The sequence below is a fragment of the Aspergillus thermomutatus genome, assembly GCF_002237265.1.
Source record: "Aspergillus thermomutatus strain HMR AF 39 chromosome Unknown NODE_299, whole genome shotgun sequence".
Taxonomy (NCBI): Eukaryota; Fungi; Ascomycota; class Eurotiomycetes; order Eurotiales; family Aspergillaceae; genus Aspergillus; species Aspergillus thermomutatus.
Window position 1 is genome coordinate 1 of NW_020798349.1, and position 20204 is coordinate 20204.

At 50.4% G+C, this 20204-nt stretch overlaps 1 protein-coding gene across 1 annotated transcript; it reads right to left on the reverse strand.

The window, feature by feature from the left end:
* Positions 1-1708: 1708 nt before the first annotated feature.
* CDV56_100457 (uncharacterized protein) lies at positions 1709-20025 on the reverse strand (the record flags this gene model as incomplete). Its single annotated transcript, XM_026754076.1, has 15 exons — positions 1709-2427; positions 4940-5227; positions 5287-5601; positions 6202-7035; positions 10600-10933; positions 10986-11067; positions 14897-15149; positions 15185-15979; positions 16035-16449; positions 16535-17186; positions 17270-17422; positions 17470-18547; positions 18625-18904; positions 18958-19493; positions 19779-20025. 15 exons carry the CDS (start codon positions 20023-20025, stop codon positions 1709-1711), a joined length of 6981 nt encoding a protein of 2326 aa, XP_026610577.1.
* Between the last annotated feature and the right edge of the window lie 179 nt (positions 20026-20204).

Consider the following 20204-nt stretch of genomic DNA (forward strand, 5'->3'; position numbering starts at 1 on the left):
AAGTACCAAAGGCGTAAGATCGTCGGCACCATAAGAGTTGTATAAGAGACAGTATGCAGCCTATAGTTGATTTGTGCTGGTTGATTTCCAGGCCCAAGCAACGCTCAGGGTTGTGATCACGCTACCGAAGAGACAAACCAGTTCACCCGCCAAAGTCGAGCTGGTCCAGTGAGATGATGGGACGGCAGTCCGTCAGTCACACTCCGGAGAGCTTCCCACACGTTTCTCTTGTGCTACCTACTCGTCAACCGGATGCTGCGGATAGTAGGGACCATTTGAAACGCGAAGGCTTGGGAGGAAGTGAAGAGGGTAAAGGAGGTGGAATGTTTGAAGGAAGGCAGGTGATTAGGACACCGCGCGAATGAATAGCCAGTGCACCACCAATGCTCATAATAGTAGACTTACTTCACCATGCCTCGAATCTGAGTGTTACGTTGGTATCTTCCTGCTAAGGCTTTTGTCAGAGAAAAGTAATCTATTCGACCGATTACAATCAGAATTCGTTTGAGTAGGCAAGTATCATTGAGAATGCTAGATTCGCTATATTATGAGCCTGCAAGAATCATGAATAGACAGACAAATTACGAATAGGCAGAAAGATAATCGCTATGGATGGGCAGAGAGATTTTTGCACCGATTTTTGCAGTATAAATACAGCCCAACGGATGATGGATTTGAAAGACAAGAGGGTCAAATTCCCAGTTTCTATATGTTCATTGGTCTGAATAGTTACTAGTTAATTCAATGTTCTTGCATTTGTTACCGTCTTCAACAGCTTTCTTCCATTATGTACTCAGAGTAGGGCTATGTGTACATTACGTTACATGACTTTTGTGAAGACCTTTTAATGAAGCAGCTAGCACTGTCTTGGTCTTGTCGCGGGCGAATGTGGGGCAAATGCGGGATATACATAGTACACGGTAAGTTTAAGGTTTGTATAAATTTAATACAACCTTATTTATAAGGCCTATTTTTTTTATCCACTGTATTGACATGAATTATGCAACCTTATGAAGTCGGTTGTGAATCAAGGGGTTGGACAGACCTGTTTACTTTTATCATTTTCATTTGCTTACACAATCCCATGGGATTGATTTCAAAGCATAACTATAATAGAAGGATTTATAAGCAATCGGCATCAATTATCCGTCGAATTCAAGTTGATCAGAGGTGCTCTATAGAAGGCACTATATCACTATGTAGACTTGGGCTTACAATATCAAAAGGTCTATATTGATAACTCCATAGTCTGTTTCCTGGCTTTTAACAACCTGTTTTCTTTTGTGACTCCGGAAAATACCAGTTGAATCAACTTGCTAAATAGGGACAACAAGCCTCATAACACACACAACTCGAAGCAAGGTGGAGCTTGGACATAATGAAGATTCTTGTTGTTGGAGCCACAGGCCATACTGGGGGATCAGTTGTACATGGCCTCTTGGAGACAGACGACCTGGTAAGGGCAATAGTTCAAATCTGATTATAAACCTTTACTAAACACATGCTGCAGGAGGTTTTCGCTCTCATACAACCAGAGTCTATGAATAAACCTGGAGTCCGCACTTTGCAAGCACAAGGTGTCACAATCATCGGCCAACCCCGTTTCCGCATGGACTCACCCCCTTAGATTGTGACGTTTCATGGCCAATGTTTCTGGAAAGCTACCTGATCGTTTGTCTCCTCCTTTGAACGATAGCCTGGCAGCACGCTATTCGTCGAGTAGTTGTTGAAAGTCAGCGTCCCGCATAAGTATTTCCACGTTCCACGCTGCATAATCTACCAACATGTCTTGCATATTCTGCATGTATTCACTTTCCTCAAATACAAACTTCAGCAGTCTGACAATATCTCCAGTTCGTTCGTCAAAGAGGGTAAAGCTGGCCAGCGAGTGAATAAGCCGATAGAGCGACAGAGCACAAAGCGAAACCCAGTCTGTTCTGTAGGCGAAATGATAAACTTCAGCGTGGCTTAGAAAGACGCCCGCATAATTATCTGCTGGATCGGTGTTCGGGACTTCTCCATCTTCATCCAAGGGCGCCTTGTCAAGCTTCTCCTTGATGAAAGCATATATATCGGGTAGTTTCGTGGGATGGAAAATATTTTTTCGGTGGTTCAAAGGATCCCATCGTCTGACAGATCCCCGAGACAGCGCCTTGCTGTCCCTGGGTTGGTCGCCATCGTCCCCACACGGATTGGCAGTCGGCAACGGAACGGAGTAATCACCAGAATATACGAACTCACAGCAACGACCAAAGACGACCTCATCGACTTGCTCATTTATGGGAGGCTGAAATATCTCCTTTGGGAAAGAACCAGCTAATGCTGCTATGTATTGAGAACCGTCTTCGGTTTTGACCAATGACGAACTCGACGATCCCGGATTGCATGATCCTGGTGATGTGTTAACTGTAAGGGCCCCCTGTCCCGCTGAACGATGTTAGGACCTTACACATGATAATCAAGCATCATTTTTGCAAGCAATGATGGACCTGGAAAAGCACTGGGAGTTGAGGATGGTATCCTCGATCGGAGAAAGATATGTCTGCTGTTCAAAGAGTTTGCTATGGTGAAAAAAGTCGAGTGAGGAGACTGATAAGCATAGCGTTATCTCTTTACATATGTGCTTTTTTTACGTCCGTTTCAACAAATAATTCCCTTATACTTTTCTTAAACCTCAAGAGTGCATGGTCCTAGGTAACTATGGTTGCGGCTCCTGCGATCCCGCAGCGGTAGCCCACGACTACGGCATTGAGACCCTAGCGGTCGAAGTAGTCATAATTTTGCCCTCAGCGCTGAGGAATCTATGATAGGGCCAGAGCCTCCTTCGGCCGCAGCGGATTATGATTGGTTACCCAGAAGACTGTTATAATTGGTAGCTGTTTAGATGTCCTGACATCAGACTCATGGCCCAGTGCTGAGCTGAATGAGCTCCCAGCTCTTTCCCTCTCCCTCAGCACCTGTGCTCTGAGGGCAAGGCTATGAGTATGGAGCACCGGCTCCTTGGACTTCGCAGACATCAGTACTGGCGAGGGGCACACTAAGTGTATAAGATTCGAATGCCATGTACTCTTAGGCCAGGTAGGATGAGTATCTTCTTTTAAGTCCAATCTGCGCTTATGGCTTTGACTACCGCTTACTTCTCCGTTTGGCTAGAACTCTATCCACCAGGTTCCAAAACCTGAATATTTGCTTCCGGTCCATTTTATAATTCTTTTGATCCTGCCAGATCATAATACAGCATTGAACAAAGACAAACGCTCCGCCCCAATAGTCCCATCACACCAACCTTTCCAGACGGCACAGGTTCACTAGGAGTCGATCTTGAGGATACTCTCGATGAGCCTCAGACTACTGCATCCGTTGGTCAGCGGTCTTATGGAGAGTACTCAACTGGAGTGTTGTACCTTAAGGCGACTGGGGTCTAATCGGATGTCCAATCGATCAGTTGGATTGTTGATACCACCGACTCGACTGTGCGATGATCCCTCCGCATCAGCTCCACGACATGTTTTGCATCCTGAAGGCATTTAAAATCCTCATCTTTGAACATTCGCAATGGACCATTGTAGACAAGACTGTCTCCCTTTTCCAAGAGGATCTGGTGAGCGGTGTGCACATTGAAGCATTTCAACATATCGTATACGGCGGGCACGTTCTTTGACCAAGCCCAATCGACCGGATTCGCACTCTCCCGGCATTCCAGAGTCATCTCCTCTGCCCACATACCCAGTTTTCCGTGAGGACAGATCAATATGGAATTTTTCACTACCACAGACGATGGCGTTCTCTCGACGGTGGTCAAATAGGTTAGAGCAGCCCTCAGTACCACCTGAGGTTTTCCTGATGCTGCACACATTTTAACCCAGTCCATGAGGGGCAAAAAGTGTCCTAGACTGAGGCAGTTGGTGCACCCCTCGGGACTGCTTAAATGTCGTCTCTTTATCTTCATTGGCGCCATCTCTTCCCAGTTGAGTGTAGGGACGGATCCTGGTGAGCAGCGGTTCTAAATCAAGCTCGGTGGTGACGTGAGGGCGGACGAAAGACATCGTTATCAAACTGGTGACCTAAGGCTTATATATCCGGTGACAGTCCACCAGCCCTGACCCCTTCATTCTCACCCCTGCCGATCCATTCTAGGCCCACTGCGCAAGACAGGATTGACAGGAATAAATTGTGTTGAATGCCTCGTTCCCCCGTCCTACGGCGCGGTTATACTACTTTCTGGAGTGTACCGACACGGGATCCAGGGAAACCAAACATTACCATTTCCCCTTGCTAACCACTAGTTCGGATGGTATTGATCTGAAATTCGTTTCACATAACTTGATAATGCCCCTTACGCATTCCTAAAGCTGCTTTCCGATTGAAAGTCTACAAGGGGGAAATGGCCGTATGAGGGGAGTGAGTTGCTCATATTTTTCCATTGTGCTATGGCATTCCCTTCTCAGTGACCGATTTGTGGCTCTTGAAGTGGGCATTGCGGGGTTAAGGTCACAGTAGCCGCTTGCAGTTTCTAATGATTCTTCGGAAACATGGAAAGGATACCGGGCGATAAGTGATGCCGGCATGGCAGGTACCTAGAATATACCTAGAATGACCAACAGCCTGCAGCAGATAGCACCTGAGGCAGAAATTAGGTCAGTGCGACAATGTACTTCGTGGTATATGCTCAATTCCGGAGAATTAGCACGTAGTTAATGTTTGGATAGGATGACGATCAAATCCTGCTAGGTACTGTAATGTACGCATACTAGAGAATATATGTACAATATAAGCACTAGATAAACTTTTCGCCAGCGCCACCATTTATCAATGTGCGATTGCCCACTGACAATCGCCAATAATCGACTCAACGAAATCGCAGAAGGGCTTTCTGGGAAATAATCTATTTCTCTCGGCTCTTTAGGCTCTGGCACTCCTTCACAAAGACAGCATCCACCACTTGGCTTTCCTGTATGCGCGAGCTGATGTTCGATTTGGAGCGTGCTCCAATTTCTCTCCCATTCATCGTGGTCCTTTTTAAGTCGTTCATAGCAGTCAATATCGAAGGCGCATCCCTCGTATCGAAACCAGTCTTGGATGGCTTTGGTGGAAGACTTAATTGTGACTTTGCTGTCAGGCGGGGCTGCTATCCAGCCATCCATTTTCAAACACCCGCTACTGAGCAAGTTGGTTAAATCGGGGATAATACGCTCAAGGCAGCTGATATCGTAGTACTGGACACGTTCTGGGATAAAAATGAGTCAGTATCGCAGGTACTTCTCCCGTCAAATTAAATATCGATACCTCTGCCATATAGATTAGTGCCGCCTTTCAAAGCAAATCGATAGTAGGAACGAATAATCGGCTCGCGAGTACGTCTCCTCGGCATGCAGTCCCAAGCACGGCAGTGACTGGCTTTGAATTTGGGGACTTCTTGGAGGTAGAGTACACGCTCTCCAGACCGCAACTCATCTAGAATGCATGCTGCCTCTTCTTCATCCTCGGATTTTGTTTTCCGCTTCCTACTGTCGTTGTTTTCGAGAGCGATGTTTTCACTGAGTCCATGAACATCTTTTGGCTCCATCTGAGGGGACATGATGCTTGTAATACTGGGGAAAGCTATGGTCTCAGGATGTCTAGGTCCAGAGTGGTTATGACGACCTTACGTATTCAGCCTCGGCTTTTTGCCTAGAAAATGGAAGGCGGGAACGCAGGCTGGGGACCATGCTAGTCCCCTCAGCGAATCCCTTCCTTGTCCAAGGATTCGACTGGGATGCGGTAGCCCACTCACTTCCTCTGATAAGGCATCTCATTGACTGCGAAGAAGTTTGGTAGGAACCACTGTGGCACTAAGTTTCGCTCTGCTTCCTTCCGTCCAATAGTCTGTCCTACTGGCAAGCCTGCGGCGCTAGCATCTCAGGCGCTGAGGACACAAGGTATCTCCAGCCGCTACACGTCGTCTCTGTAAGAAGACTTCAATATTATACTCAGGAAAGACTCCGATCGCGCCCTTTACGTTCCTCGATCAGACCCATGGGCGGGTAATTTTGAATACTCCCAACCCTTACAATAAGTCAATTCAAGAAGCCTCCTAACCCTGCAATTGCGGATTCGAGCATGAAATTGGACTCTAAATCCTGAGGAATAATGTAGTGATCTTGAGATAGAGTATGAAGCACACCAGATGTACTTGACATGTATGGACCAGCAATAATATACAGATAGACGTCACCAGATGGACAGCCAAAAGCAAGCGTGGGTCGATATTTGCCATCTCAAAGTCAACGGATGAAGCGGGAGTCTCGGTGCCTGAGCCATCGTCTGATTTTCGAGAAGCATCTGAGTTGTCAATGGATGAAGAATCACTGCAAGTTACCTGAGGCATTTTTGTGAGATGCTGCAGTTTGATTTGGACATCATATGAGTGCACGGTAACAGCATGAGCCAAGAATTTAGTAACCTCGATGAACTTAGGAACATCCTGGCAGGCTGCCCATGTGCAGCTAATCCCGTCGTGTGCAAGGGCGAAATGAGAATCGATGAGATGGCGACGAAGAGAATCTTTTCGCTTAGGAGGGAATTTGCGTGGAGGAGGATTAGATGCCAAACGACGGGATAAACCGCAACAGATAATGCAAACATCCGTTGGACAATCCAGGTTTTCCTCTTCCGGAGTTAATGGCTCTTCTGACTTTTCATGTTCATCATCATCAACGTCATCATCTATATCCCAGTTGATTCGGTTGCCTCGCCGATTCGGTTCGCAGAGCTGCGAGAGTGCAACCATGTCCTTGGTAACCTGGATACGTCGTGCAAGTAGCTTATCCGCTTCAAAGCACTCCGCTTCAGGCCCGTAGAAATTCTCTACAAGTCGCGCTCGCTCAGGGAAGACATACTCGGGGATGGGGAGCTCGCAATACTCATCCTCGGAGGTGTCAGCATCACTATCGTCAACATCGGACTGGCCGAGAAGTTGCTTGATCTGTTTGTCGACTTCAAGCACGGGTGCATTGTGAAAGTATTCCTTTCTGGCTGTCTGTCGGGTGTCGTTTGCTAGGTTTTTCCTTAGCTGAGATAGCTCTTTCTTGACTGCTTCGTGCCTTTGATAGAGGTGAGGGCTTGGAGCGCTTGTCGGCTTGAATCATATGTCATTGGTAAAGATTTGTGAAGTTCGTAGCCATATGGAGTGCGCTCAAGTCGCCGAAGGAGGGGGGTATCTAGTATCTCCGGCTTCCATCGGAGTTCAAGAGACTGGCGGCGTTTAGGAACTCGGAGCCGCCATATTAGCTCTGGTGTTAACTCGGTATTGAGAAAAGCCCCATCGCGGAAGGCTAGTGAGATAATTTGGTTGATTGGGCAATATGCCAGTTAGTAATCACCGTGCATGAAAAATTTGGTTCTGGAAAAAACAAAAGGATCAGAAGATAAGATAAGTAGATGTCTTCAGAATGCAGGTTAAGAATGCTCTTACCCATCAGCACCTTCTGGACGACCTTTGAGATTCTAAAATTCGATGATGGCATAAAGGACATCCTGTTTGCTATCTGGGTCTCTAAGGTAAAAGAGCTTAATGTCATGGTAGCAGACAGAAGCTGGAAGATCGTCCACCGAAATGTGTTTGGGAAGGTCGCTCTGGAAAGTCTGGCCCCGTTTGTGTTTTCCCAGGGATGCGTCACCTAAAGAGGCCTTCTGCGGAAGTAGCACGCCTGGTTGAGTCCCAGTGATGGCGGACCAGAGCTGGATTGTGGCAAATTGGATGATCATGCTTCCATGACGGAAAAACCTTGAATGTACCCAATGATGGCAGTAGGTGACACAGAAGACATCCACATCCAGTGTGTTCTTTTTCTTCATACGCTGGGGGACCTTGCGCTCCGCAGGGAATACATGTTCAAGAAACTATTGACTGCATTAGCTTCGTGCCTTATAGGGACCAAGAAAGCTAGAATACCCGTCGCATCTGTTCATGAACTTCACCATTCACGCAACACCGGGCGAATAGGCCACCCGTTGTCTCAAAGAATTAACAGTCTAATATGTTACACATATGGAGTTATCTGGAATTACCAGAGGATATGCTATATTACGCATTCCACTGACGGAACCACTCCTGACAAACTGATGGACCGACTGATTGACCTTTCGACTGTCCATCTGGGCATGGGCCTCCCTAGACAATTGAGGAAGTAGGCGATACCGAGCTGGCAAGCCGCTCCCTAGCGAATCCCGAACTCACATCGGTATTGCGGATTTTGACAACAGTGTCTATGGAGCCCAAACGGTCGTACACTTCTCACCGTGGTCGCTTTCAGGGACGCATAGCAGTTCACTTCCCGTGACTAGGGACACAAAGGAAAGGCATAGCACCATCAGAAGGACTGCTGCCTTTTGAAGCCGAAAGCATTTATATTTGTCGAGTAGCTGTCATATACCGTGGGCTGGGAAGCCTGGTTTTGTCAGTATATTCAATTGTAGACTGAAAAGACTATATGGTACGGACCTTGGGGAACTCGTTCGTCAAGAAAACCCTGCTGGCATTTAATAACATGGCAGATCTTTGAGCAGCTACTCTTGGATTACCTAACAAGCGATGTCTTCCCACAGCCGCTGTCTCCTATAATAATGATTTTCCGACGGATGGGCATCGAGACACAAATTCTCAGAATGAAGAGCTATTTACCATGTTCTGGATTAGGGGGTGGATTCTACCTTGTTTATGTAGGAACCTGTCTACGAAGGTTACGTGTAAGGGAAAAGGAAAAGGAAAAAGAAAAAGAAAAAGAAAAACAGAGTTCTTTGTAGTGGCCAGACAAGCAGGCAAGCATCCTTGAACTCTGAATCTAGCGCTGCCTGCGGTCCAGTAATGCCGGGAGCTCAACCCCGGATAGAATGGTTCTACCACCTTCATACCCCCGCGAGAAGCCTATATATAATTGCAAATGCTGCAATAATCCGAAGGGAATACCATTTTACCTCGGACTAGTATCAAGAAGCTATTAGCGAGGTGCTTCCTAGACTAGCCATGACGACTGATGCAAAGAATTGCATTTACTCGGTCCAGCCGCGACCGCTGCACATGTATCACCGGTACAAACATCAAAGAGCCACGCTGCATCTAGCGGATCTATATAAGACGTTCACGAACAATAATTACACAGAAGCTGAAAAAGCCATCAAAGCCCAGGCAGTTATTGAGCATATCAAAAAGATCAATTCGCGAATAAGGGAGCTAAACGCAGAATTCGACCTGCCACTTGAGCTAGGGGTTATCGACTATGGAGCTTTTATCTTCGGATGGGAGCAGAAGAAAGACCGGGCGCTCCTACGACGGGAGCTTGAAGGGTTTTGTAAAAGGAAGCAATATATGGAAGGTTGGAGCCGCCTTCCACCTACACACGATTACGGATATTTTCTCCCCGCTGAGAACCATCACATGAAACAATGAGATGTTGTACTCCCTTGGCTTCGCTTGATCTAGAGTTTACTTAGGCAGCATTCCCAATCAGATGTGATCGATGAACTGGAAGCGATGCTGATTAGATACGCTATTAATGAGAAATTCTCATCAGACTCCAATCAGCTTGACGGCCAGTTTGATGTCCTGGATGGCCTGATCTCACTGCACGAAATAAACAAGCTTCTCAATAAGGGTGAAAATACATCATATCCTGCGGAAGTTGAATCTGCATATGAGCATGAAAGGCAGCAAATGCTGCGTATGTGTGAATTCTATGGGTTCCCACTGGACTGGATTCCGGCTGCCATAACAGAGCAGAAACAGAAATGAAGGGAGGAATGAGGAGTATACCTGAATTCAGAAGAGGAAAGGGGACAAGGAGGGTTAGGTTAACATATGCCATGTCCTTCCTTACTGCATTTCCAATCCTACTTGCCACGCCTAACACAAAAGTTTAAAAGAGCATTATCCCTTGTTGTCCCTAGAATCCATATCTTCATATCCTTATCCATTCTTTGGTAATCACAGTTAAATATGGAGCATCAGCAGTTCTTTGACGAAGCGTACCTCCACACCAACAGCAAGTTTAGCGACCCAGAGTATCAAGAGGAAGGCAACCAGATCTCTTCTGTTGGTCTCATTCCCTGTGTGAAAACTTATTTGTCTAATGAGTTATAGCTTATGGTTTCTCTAACAGGCATCTTGACAACTCTCGTGACAATGGATCCGGCCTCTATCACTGAGGTCATTAACCGCGTCCAAGGACTCCTTCTCCCGGATGTCCAAATCTACTATAGTTTCGGGAGCGACGAATTTTGTGCCAACCAGCAATGCAAGTCTGGAACCCTCGCCAGAATAATAAAAAGCTAGTGTCTTATTATACTAAATTACGGATACTTTAGATGCAAGCATAATTAAAAGCATGAGCTGGCCTCAGACGCCTTTCGCGTTGGGAAAGCGCTTATGCCAGCCAGCACCCACTTTGAATGGAGAAGGCTCTCTATTGGAGAACAGTTGCCACAGACATATTATTTGCGAGAGAATAGTTATGCATAACCACCATTCCTGGGATGTTATTGGTAGGAATGGGCTAAAGCATGTACACAGTCTTATGAAGTAGACCAAACAGGTCACAGTCCCAAAGATTTCTTTTGCCTCACTGCGGTACTTCTCAATCTTCTTTGCCAAGCCTGCCAGAGGCTGTTTAATTTCCTTTAGTCGTCCACTGCGTTCAATCAACTCATCCAATGGAATGCTTTCAATATGCCTGACAAACGCTGGTTTGTCTGATATCTGCATGGCTGCAATAATAGTCCAACCGTCAAGCCATTCGTCTCGGCGGAGTCGCTGGAAGATACCACAAGGTAACTCTACACTCCCGTTCACTGTAACTGTATCATCATCGCCTAGCGTAGTCTTGCTGAAGAGCTTTGTACTGACCCGTTCAATCAGATGGTCAATTGCAGCATCCAGTTCGCCATCTGCTAACGCGTCCTGATGTGATCAGGTCAGCGAGTAGTCTGATTATTGTGCGCTTGTTACTTACCCACTCCAGGGCAAATAATATCTCCAGCTCGCGAAGCTGCTTGTCTGATACAAGCTTCTCCCTTTCTAGATCCTCATAGAAACTATGAAGATGTTGACCAAGGTCACTCCGGGTTCGATATGAATGATGTAAGCAGGTGCAGGTCGCTGCTTAGGGGATATCTACCTCGGCGGGTTATGCCTAGGTAGGCTGCAGGATGCGAGCTAGGCTACGCTGAATGGTAGGGGGTAATCAGTAGAACTAGCAAACGTATGTATTCGAATGATCAGAACGAACCGCTTGGTTCTTCTCAAGCTATCTAACTAGCAACACTTATATTGTTGTGTGCGCTCGGAGCCGGAGAAATGTGGGTTCCGCCCTGCCAAGGCTCCGCTGTCAGCGGAAAGTGAATCCGACGGCTGACCGCCATGTGACACTTAGCTTCCACACTTTTCTTGCTGGTCTCTTTGCTAAGTACTGTGATGCCTAAGGTGATTCTCTTTTCTCTTCTGGCAGAAATTCCGGGGGTTAACCATTGAAACCGACAGAATTTCTTGGATTCTGGCATTAGAACTGATTCTCCGTCCTTATCTGAAGAGGGTTTTCAACTGTCAAAGATCATCCCTAACGAATCTTGGGCCCAAACTATCTAGATCTCCTTACAAATTAGCTGATACCTCTTCAGTCATTTCCCCAGCTGCAGCAGGAAGTCTTTGACGACACAGCGCCCATACTAGCAGGCTCGACCCCTAAGCTAGTCGTGAAAAAGTCATCACTGTCTGAGATGAGAAGTAAGCCCCTGCCTCCGGAGCCCCCTATTGCATTAGCTCCCTTGGTACTTCTTGATAGAGTGCCCTGTCCTCTCCGGGCTTGTGTGCACCCCTCTAGTGACCAGTGTGATACGCCACGCCCCGCTAGCTCAGCCACACAACGTTGTTGTTCTGAGCCTACTATATCCTAGGCAGCTGAGGAATTGGCAAATGCTCTTGCAGAAATTACTAAGCAAAGCCAGAATGACAACTAATTATTGTCTGCACAGATTCTCGAACGGCCCTTACAGATAAGCCGGGGAAATATGGACATGATTGCTACTCGACCAGCTCCAAGTCCGCCCACAGCTATTGCTTCTATCAATTCACCTGAAAAATTAAGTCAAAAGCACGCCCACAAAAATTCAGAGTGCGATGCGCCAAAAATTATGAAGAAATCCATTAAGAACTAAAGGCCCTTCTTGTTTGTGGTTCCTAGGTTATGTTATAGGTACACCAAACCTCCCTGCTGATTGTTCAGCAGCTCTAGCTTGAGGTCTGAAGTAAGATCTTAGTCCTTTCGCCCTTAGAGCCCACCACGCCCAGAAGCTATACATGATGAAGCAGAAAAGACAACACCAAGGTGACTGACTCTCCCTACTTACCAATCCCATCCTAAAGATAGAGACTATTATCCTTTCACAGCAAAAAAGATTTGTAATCTAAACACCCTTGTATTCAGATGAAGCAAGTGCGCAGCTATGGAGACCTCATCTCCGCCTCCACCTCTTTAGAGAAGGAAGAAACAAGTCGTAGAAAGACCAATACCTAGAAGCCGAATGAACAATGTGGAGGAGAGTCCTCCGGCAGTTGCTCTAGCTCTGTAGCATTAGGGAAGTTGCAGCCTTTGAACCATTGGGTGTCAGTCTCATCCCGAATCATGGTATTGAGGATAATGGCAATCCTTCTCCATGGGACTACGGTTTCGATATGCTTGATGCTTGGAAGGTTGCGTGCGAGGCACCAGAGGAACGCCAGCGAGAGATGCACTATGGGGTAAATATCTTGTTTCCAATGTGGTCAAGAACGACAGTCAAGGTCTGGAAGGTCAGATAGGCCCCATAGAAAATAAGGCTGAAGGAGCCTTGACTGTCTCTGAAAGCGATCAAATGACCCTCGATCAGATGAAGATCAGAACTAGGCATCCACGTCTTTGCCACCGTCAAATGAATTTCAGGGAAGGATTCCCCTTGCTGACTCGTGTTTGGTGGAGCTCAGCGGACAAGACGGCGTCTGGAAGGCCGTATCCCAACATGGCCGCGAAATTGCACGATGACATGTAGACGCCCTGCATTTTGAAAGCGGTCCCCATTCGGCCAATATGAGTGTCCAAAGGCCCCAGAAAGTCCTTTGCTGATTCGAGGAATTGAGGCGCTGAGTCCTGATGGTAGAGGTAGCCATGCGCCGCTACAAAAGCAGTAACTACGGGGTCATAGTGGTGCGCTTTCCGGGGGTTGAGAAGCGGGTTGAAAAAGTACGGTATTGTTTCCCTCGTTCCTGGAAAGGATTGAACACCGACTAAGGACTTTGTATAATAGAAGAATAAGTAGAGGATAGGTGACAGGGAGGAGCCTTGGGGCAATCCTGGGTGTGTAATCTCCATGGCTTCTGAGCAGTAATCATTGATAATAATTGATGCTCTCCGATTTGAGCAGAATGCATCAATCCACCTTACCAGTTCAACCGGTATTTGTCTTTCTAGGAGTCGGCAGATTAGGACCTTCCTTATCACCCTATTGTAGGCGCCTTTCACATCGAAGCTGACCACGCTGAGGACCTTCTTTTCTCTCCATGCTTCGTAGATTTTCTCAACTAAGAGATTTAGTGCTTGCTCGTTTGATCGTTTCTTTCTTGCCCCAAAGTGGTTCGGTGGGAGGAGACTAAAGACTTCGGCATAGTAGGACAGTCTTTGCGCTATCACTGCCTCCAACATCTTGCCCAGGGTAGATAGTAGTGAGATGGGTCGGTATGAGTTTAGTAGTGTTTCATCCCGTCCTGGTTTATGCAATGGGATGATCTTCGCAATCCTCCATCTTGCTGGGACATAGCTGAGCTTGATCGAAGCGTGAAATATCTGACATATATCTTTTCCTAATGCTGGCCATAGTTGCTGCCACATTCCTGCTGGAATCTGATCTTCTCCAGGGGCTTTCCACGGGTTCATCCGCATTACTGCTCTTTTGATCTCTTCGTCTGTGATTGGATCCATTTGCAGGGTTGGTAAGTTAGGATTCCCCAATGGTTCTGAGCTTTCTGGTGTTGGTGGGAAGAAGGCAGAGATAGTTGATCCTAACCACGCATGGGAAAGCTTTCTGACCAATCAGAGAGCAGCGTTGCATGGGATCACGTGATTTATAGAACATGTCAGAAAATGTCGACCTTACTAATCCAAATTGACCAATCAGATTGCCCGTTTACTATGCCCTGAAATGAAAGTCATTCCAAGAGCCCTACAATGGGCAGCCAATACAGGAGCAACATTTGAAGCAGATAAAAAATCATTTATCCACGTTACAAGGAGACAACGCGCAGATCCCTTATCTCCGACCCCTTTATGGGTGGGCCAGACACCAGTGGATACTCAACCAACGATCAAAGTGCTAGGAGTAGTGATGGACCAAGGAATACGTTTCAAACTCCACACAGCGGAAGCAGCTAAGAGAGGAATTAAGGCGGTTCTTGCATTAAAGGGACTCAGAGGGATTTCTCCTAGTTCAGCTCGCCAATTATTCACCGCTATGGTAACATCAGTGTATGTCTTGGGAGGTGGGAGGAGTGATTTCAGCGAACGTAAAAAATGGCCCACCTCATTTTTCAAGAATACCAATTCTTTAGACTGCAGCTGTGCATACCTCTCATTATATTTGATATTGCTGGAATCACAATGTAAATCTGCACAGCCTTACGGTGCTCGATTTTGGCTACGGCGTGGTGGCGAATCTCTATATCAATTGGTATGTTAACCACTTGGCGTATATGAAGGTCAATTGCACTCGCTAATCCGAAGAAAAATAGGCCAAGGCATTTTCCATTTCGGCCTGGAGAAGATGGACGTGCCCCGGCATAGGCAGCTCAAAATGATCACCATTGACAGAAAGGACCAAGACGTCTCCTCCCGTGTACCTTTCCCACCCATTGGGGCACAGGCTCTCCTCGCCCTTGTTCGGGACATGGCACGCAAACGTACTCAATTTGGGATCTTCCATAAACCCCGGATACAGCCTAGTAGGCACGCCCTGGCCCTCCAGCTTCTGCATCCGGGCAGGGTCATCCGACACGCGGTTGACCAACCCGCGCTCCGCCCAGATGACGGCCGTCTTGGCGGGCCTCTTGGGCGCCGATGAGCCGGCCTGTACTCGTTCATGGCGACGAAGAACTGGCGCATGTGGTCGCGGCTGGACCCGAGCGAACTCCACTGTCCGTGCCGGTTGACGATTCCCTCTAAGACGGCCTCGTTGACCTCGGCCTCGGCGAGCGGCTTGCCCTGGTCCATTCCCCGCGAGCGCGGGCAGGGCATGTCAATCAGGAGAAGGCCCTTGACCGTGCGCCCGGCGCGGGCCAGCTGGAGCGACATCTCGAAGGCGACGAAGCAGCCGACAGAGTAGCCTCCGATCATGAAGGGACCAGTGGAGTGCGCCTTGACCAGCGCGTCGACGACTAGCTTGGCCACGCCCTCGATACCGACTTTGCTGTTCATGCGCGAGGGGCACCGGAGGTAGGGCGAGTCGATACCGTAGACGACCTGCTTGGACTTGAAGGGCCGCAGGTGGATAAACGACGCTACGGTACCGGTCCCGTCGGTCATCATGTACAGCGGAGTGTTGCCGGCCTTGGGGCGGCCCTGCAGCAGTGTGATCCTGACGCTGGGAGGTGGCGACTTGTTGCTGTCCACAAGCTCCGGTGCTAGAGTCCACGGCTCCTCGTTCTCGACGTGGACCAGGCTTGACGCCGGGGAGACGGGGGCGAAGCGGTCGTCTGGAGTCGGAGACAACAGGGCATCTTCATCGCCGCTGGAAGGCGTCGCGCTGGTATCGTTGGTGTCCGCGTCTTCCTGCCCACCACCGCCAAACGCGCGACGGAGGTCGCCGATTGTGAGATACTCAAAGACAAAGGCGGCGGGCAGGTCGACGCCCATCTCCCTGACGGCGGCAACGACCTCGATGGCCATGATTGAATCGACGCCAATATCGGCTATCTCCGTGCTGTCTGTGAACTCGGAAGGGTCGCTTTCGGTTGCAGTGGCGAGGCTGTCGAGGATAACCTGGAATCCTCCCGTTTGGAGTCTCCTCTTCCTTGTCGTTGTCCTGCGCTTTACTCGCCCGCTGTTGTTTCATCGGCACCGTGGCCATAGCAGCAGACAGATTGTCATGGATCATCTTGGTTTCCTTGGCAGTAGGCAAGGAAACCGACTTGGAAATCGCATCTTGGGGTCCTGCAGCAGCAGCGTGTGGCCTTGTGCCGAGGATATGGCGCCAGGTGGTCTTTTTAAACTGCTGGTAGCGCAGGTCAACGGCCTGCATAACGATCCTGGACATCTGCGGTTCGAAGATGTAGGCGGCGCAGAAGGCCAGGGTCCCTTCCCACCGCGAGATGCGCGTGTACGTCAGGTACTCCTTGTCGGGCTCGATAGGGGCCAGTTGCTCGATGCTGTCGTAGCCCATGAGGGCATAGGTCAACTGCGGTGGCGTGTTCGGGTTCCCGTTCACCATGAAGCCCGCCAGGGGCAGCAGGGCCTCGCCCCAGTACGGCGACGAGGTGAACCGCGTGCCCGCCGGGTCGGGTCGGATTTTTATCGTCGCCGGCCACGTACGCCTCCTGGACCTTGCGGAAGTCGGGCGAGAACTCGACTGCATTGGCGAAGAGCGCGAAGAAGATGTCGGGCTGCATCCGGTGGCCCGAGCCCTCCTTGGAAAGCCGGACCCGCTCGTCCATCTTGGCCTTGATGAAGAAGGACACGCGGTCCAAGTCGGCCTGGGCCTTGTCGGGGCTGCGATACTTGACTGTCACCGATCCGAGATCGTAGGATTCGCCGCTCTTGGAAGTGGCCTTGAACGTGGCCAAGACGACGTCGGCGGACGCGCTTTCCACGGTGGCCTTGGTCAGCAGGTCGCCGTCGATGCCGACAAGATCCCGAGTTAGCGGGGCGAGCAGCTTGGGGTCGTGGAAGGTCAGGTGGGAGGCTGTCACGCCCGTCTTGCTGCCGCTGTACTCGAGCGCATACTTGGCCACTGTCGCAGCGGCGTCGCAAAAGACAGTCCCCGAAGCAAGCCCGATCTGCTGTATCCTGTGGCCGTCAATCACGCCCATGAAGCCATGATCGGAAATGCCGGCTCGGAAAGTAACTTGAATCTGGCCGTCAGGGCCTTGTGGACGAGGTACTGCGCCGTCGTGGTAAGGAAGGGCTCGGACGAAACTGTCTTGGCAGCAGCAGCAGTAGGAACCAGCGCGCCGCTGTTCTTGTCGGTGTGCGTGATCCAGTAGTCTTAGACGTCCCACGCATAGGTCGGGAGCGCCAACAACTCGAGGCTGCTCTCGTACGGCGCGTGCAGCGCTAGCCAGTCCACGTCGACGCCGCTCGTGTAGGCCGCCACGGGGATCTTGGAAACGGACGCCCAGTTGCTGTTGTTTGCGTCAATGGTGTGGTTGATCCTGGCGGGTGGCGGCGAGAGTGTGGCCGGCACAAACGAGGTGCATACCGTGCCGGGGCCGATCTCGAGCCAGACAGGGTCGTCGTTCTTGAGCGCCGACTTGACGGCGTTGAGGCCCCGGTAGAAGTCGACCGCCTGCCGCTCTGCTGCGCCAGGCAGTCCTCGTCGAAGACGTCCGGCACATCGACCACGAACGCGAGCAGCGTCGACGCCACGGGGATCTTGGGCGGCAGGTAGGTCACGCCGCTGGCGAGGGCCTTGTATTTGGGCAGGATGGCGCCCATCTGGAAGGAGTGGAACGCGAACGGCACAGAGAGCATCTTGGTGCGCGTATTGGCGTCCTGGGTGGTCATGTCTGTTCGGATGCGTGCCAGGTCCTCGGCCGTCCCGCTGATGACGGTGGCGATGGGGCTGTTGATGCATGCCGCCCCACAGGAAAGGTCCCTGAGCCGGGCGAGGTGGTCTCGCACCATTGCCGCCGACGCCGACACCGAGAGCATGGCGCACGAGTTGGGCTCGCATCGCTCCAGGAGCAGGCGGGCGCGCTGGCCGACGAGGTACAGCGTGTCGGTCAGCGAGAGGACACCCGCCGCGTGCAAGGCCGCATACTCGCCCAGACTGTGGCCTATGACCATAGCGGCCTCGATGCCTGCCGAGGATTGCCAGAAGGCCGTGAGGGCAATCTGCAGCGTGACGACGGCGAGCTGAACCTGCGCGGCGTTCTTAGTGGACATGTCGACGCCGTCGGTGGTGATGATGTCCAGAAAGGGCGGGAACTGGTGGGAAGCGCAAATGGCCGCGCACAGGTCGGCCGTCTTGCGGAAGACGGGGCTCGTGCAGTACAGCTCGCCGCCCATGCCCGCGTAGTGGGAGCCCTGGCCGGTGAAGACGAAGACAACGGCAGGGGGTGCTGATTTCTTGGTCGAGCTGGTGGCGCGCTGGATCTCGGCCTCGAGCTTGGAAACGGCCTCTTGTAGCGTCGAAGCCGCGAGCGCGAACTTGATGGGGTGGTGTACTTTCCGGGCTGTCGTCGAGTAGGCTACGTCTTGGATCCGGGCGTTGGGGTTCGCGCGGAGCCACGCGTCGAGTCGACACATGTTGGCGAGGTGTGATAAGGGCGTCCTGGCTGAGGTTGCGATGACGTGACTTGATCGGGCGTCGAGTTCTCTGTGTCTAGCGAGCCTAGCCGGATCTTGCTTATACTCTTCGATGAGGACGCTTGCGTTGCCGCCCTGGAGCGTGTGTACGGGAGGGAGGGAAAGGGGGGACTTGCCGCCGCGTCGAAATTGTTAATGAGAATGCGTTTCGGCTTGCCATCCGCCGCTTTAAACTCGGTTGACTTGGTGGAAATCACAATGCTGCTATCGTCTCCCAGAATCTCCAGCACGTTGGGGTTCATGACGCGTGGCATGCCGGCCTGAGGGGGGATGATGCCCTTTTGAAGCATGAGAACGCTTTTGAGTACCGAGGACATTCCGGCAGCCTGAGATAAAATACCACAGGTCAGCGTCTACCAGATTTCCCATCGACTCCCACTGGCAGAGGCTTCCCATCCGGTCTCGGCAAAAAGACCTTTGAAACCGCCCCCATTTCTGCCTTGTCTCGGACCTGGATCCCAGTCCCCGTCCCGTGCATCTCAATATACGAGACATCATCGGGGTCCAGTCGCGCGTTCCGGAGGACTTTTTTGAAGAGTCGTTCCTGGGCATTGGCGTCGGACGTCGTGATGGACGTCGCGTTGCCAGAGTGGTTTCTGGCCGACGAGGTAATGACGGCCAGGATCTTGTCGTTGTGGGCGACGGCGTCCTCGAGTCGCTTCAGGACGAGGGCGCCGCTAAAGTCGGCGCGGCAGTACCCGTCGGCGTCGTCCCGGTACGTCTTGTAGTTGCCTGTTTCAGATAAAACGCCGGCCTTGCTCAGAAATATGAAGGAATGCGGGTCGGACAAGATGGTCGTGGCGCCCGCAACGGCCATGTCGACGTCCCTTGACAATAGACTCATGCAGACGAGGTGGATGGCCGACGTGGAGCCCGCGCAGGCCGAGTCGAGCGCGTATGTCACAGCGTAGAGAGCTTGAACATCTCATGATCCTTTTCCTACATAGTGAATGAGCTAATATAAGCGGATAGTAGGTGCTAGGGGTGTGAGCGTGGGAAGACGAAGGAAACTGCTTAACTTAAACTTCGAGGCCATGACGCTTTTCGTCTTGATTGCCAGGTGAATGAAATAGAGAGCAAACGGAGGCATCAGAGACATTAGAGACATCAAACATCCACATCCGAAGACAACAAAACAACGGAAGGCGAGACTGAGCACTTTGAATATCAGGGGGAAACCCCCTGCACCCCCCCTTTCACCTGCGGTGGGCCTGCGCCTTCGGCTTTTCGCTCCGCTGGCACACAGCGAGCTGTGCGGTGTGTGGCAGCGCGAAGACTTCGACATGCTTGAATCCAGGAACATGCGTTTGTCCAGGACTTGCTTGGGAGCTTTCCGATCCATCTGCTCTACCGTGTACAAATCTTCCCAGGCAGGAACCTCATAATCATCCGGACATTGATTGCTCACACCAGCCTTGAATATCATCATAAGGATCTCGGGCGGCATAACTTTAAGGGGAGACTTGAGGCTCTATGCAGTCTCGTTGTCGCTCGGCAACAAATGGGCCATCCCCAAGAGTAACTTGACCTCAATTGACGTTGCGTGGCGGTTGTGGCGTAGCGGAATACTGGCCAATGTCTCGCTTTAATGGTCTTGCTGGCAATTCTTCTTTGTCTTGGTGGTGG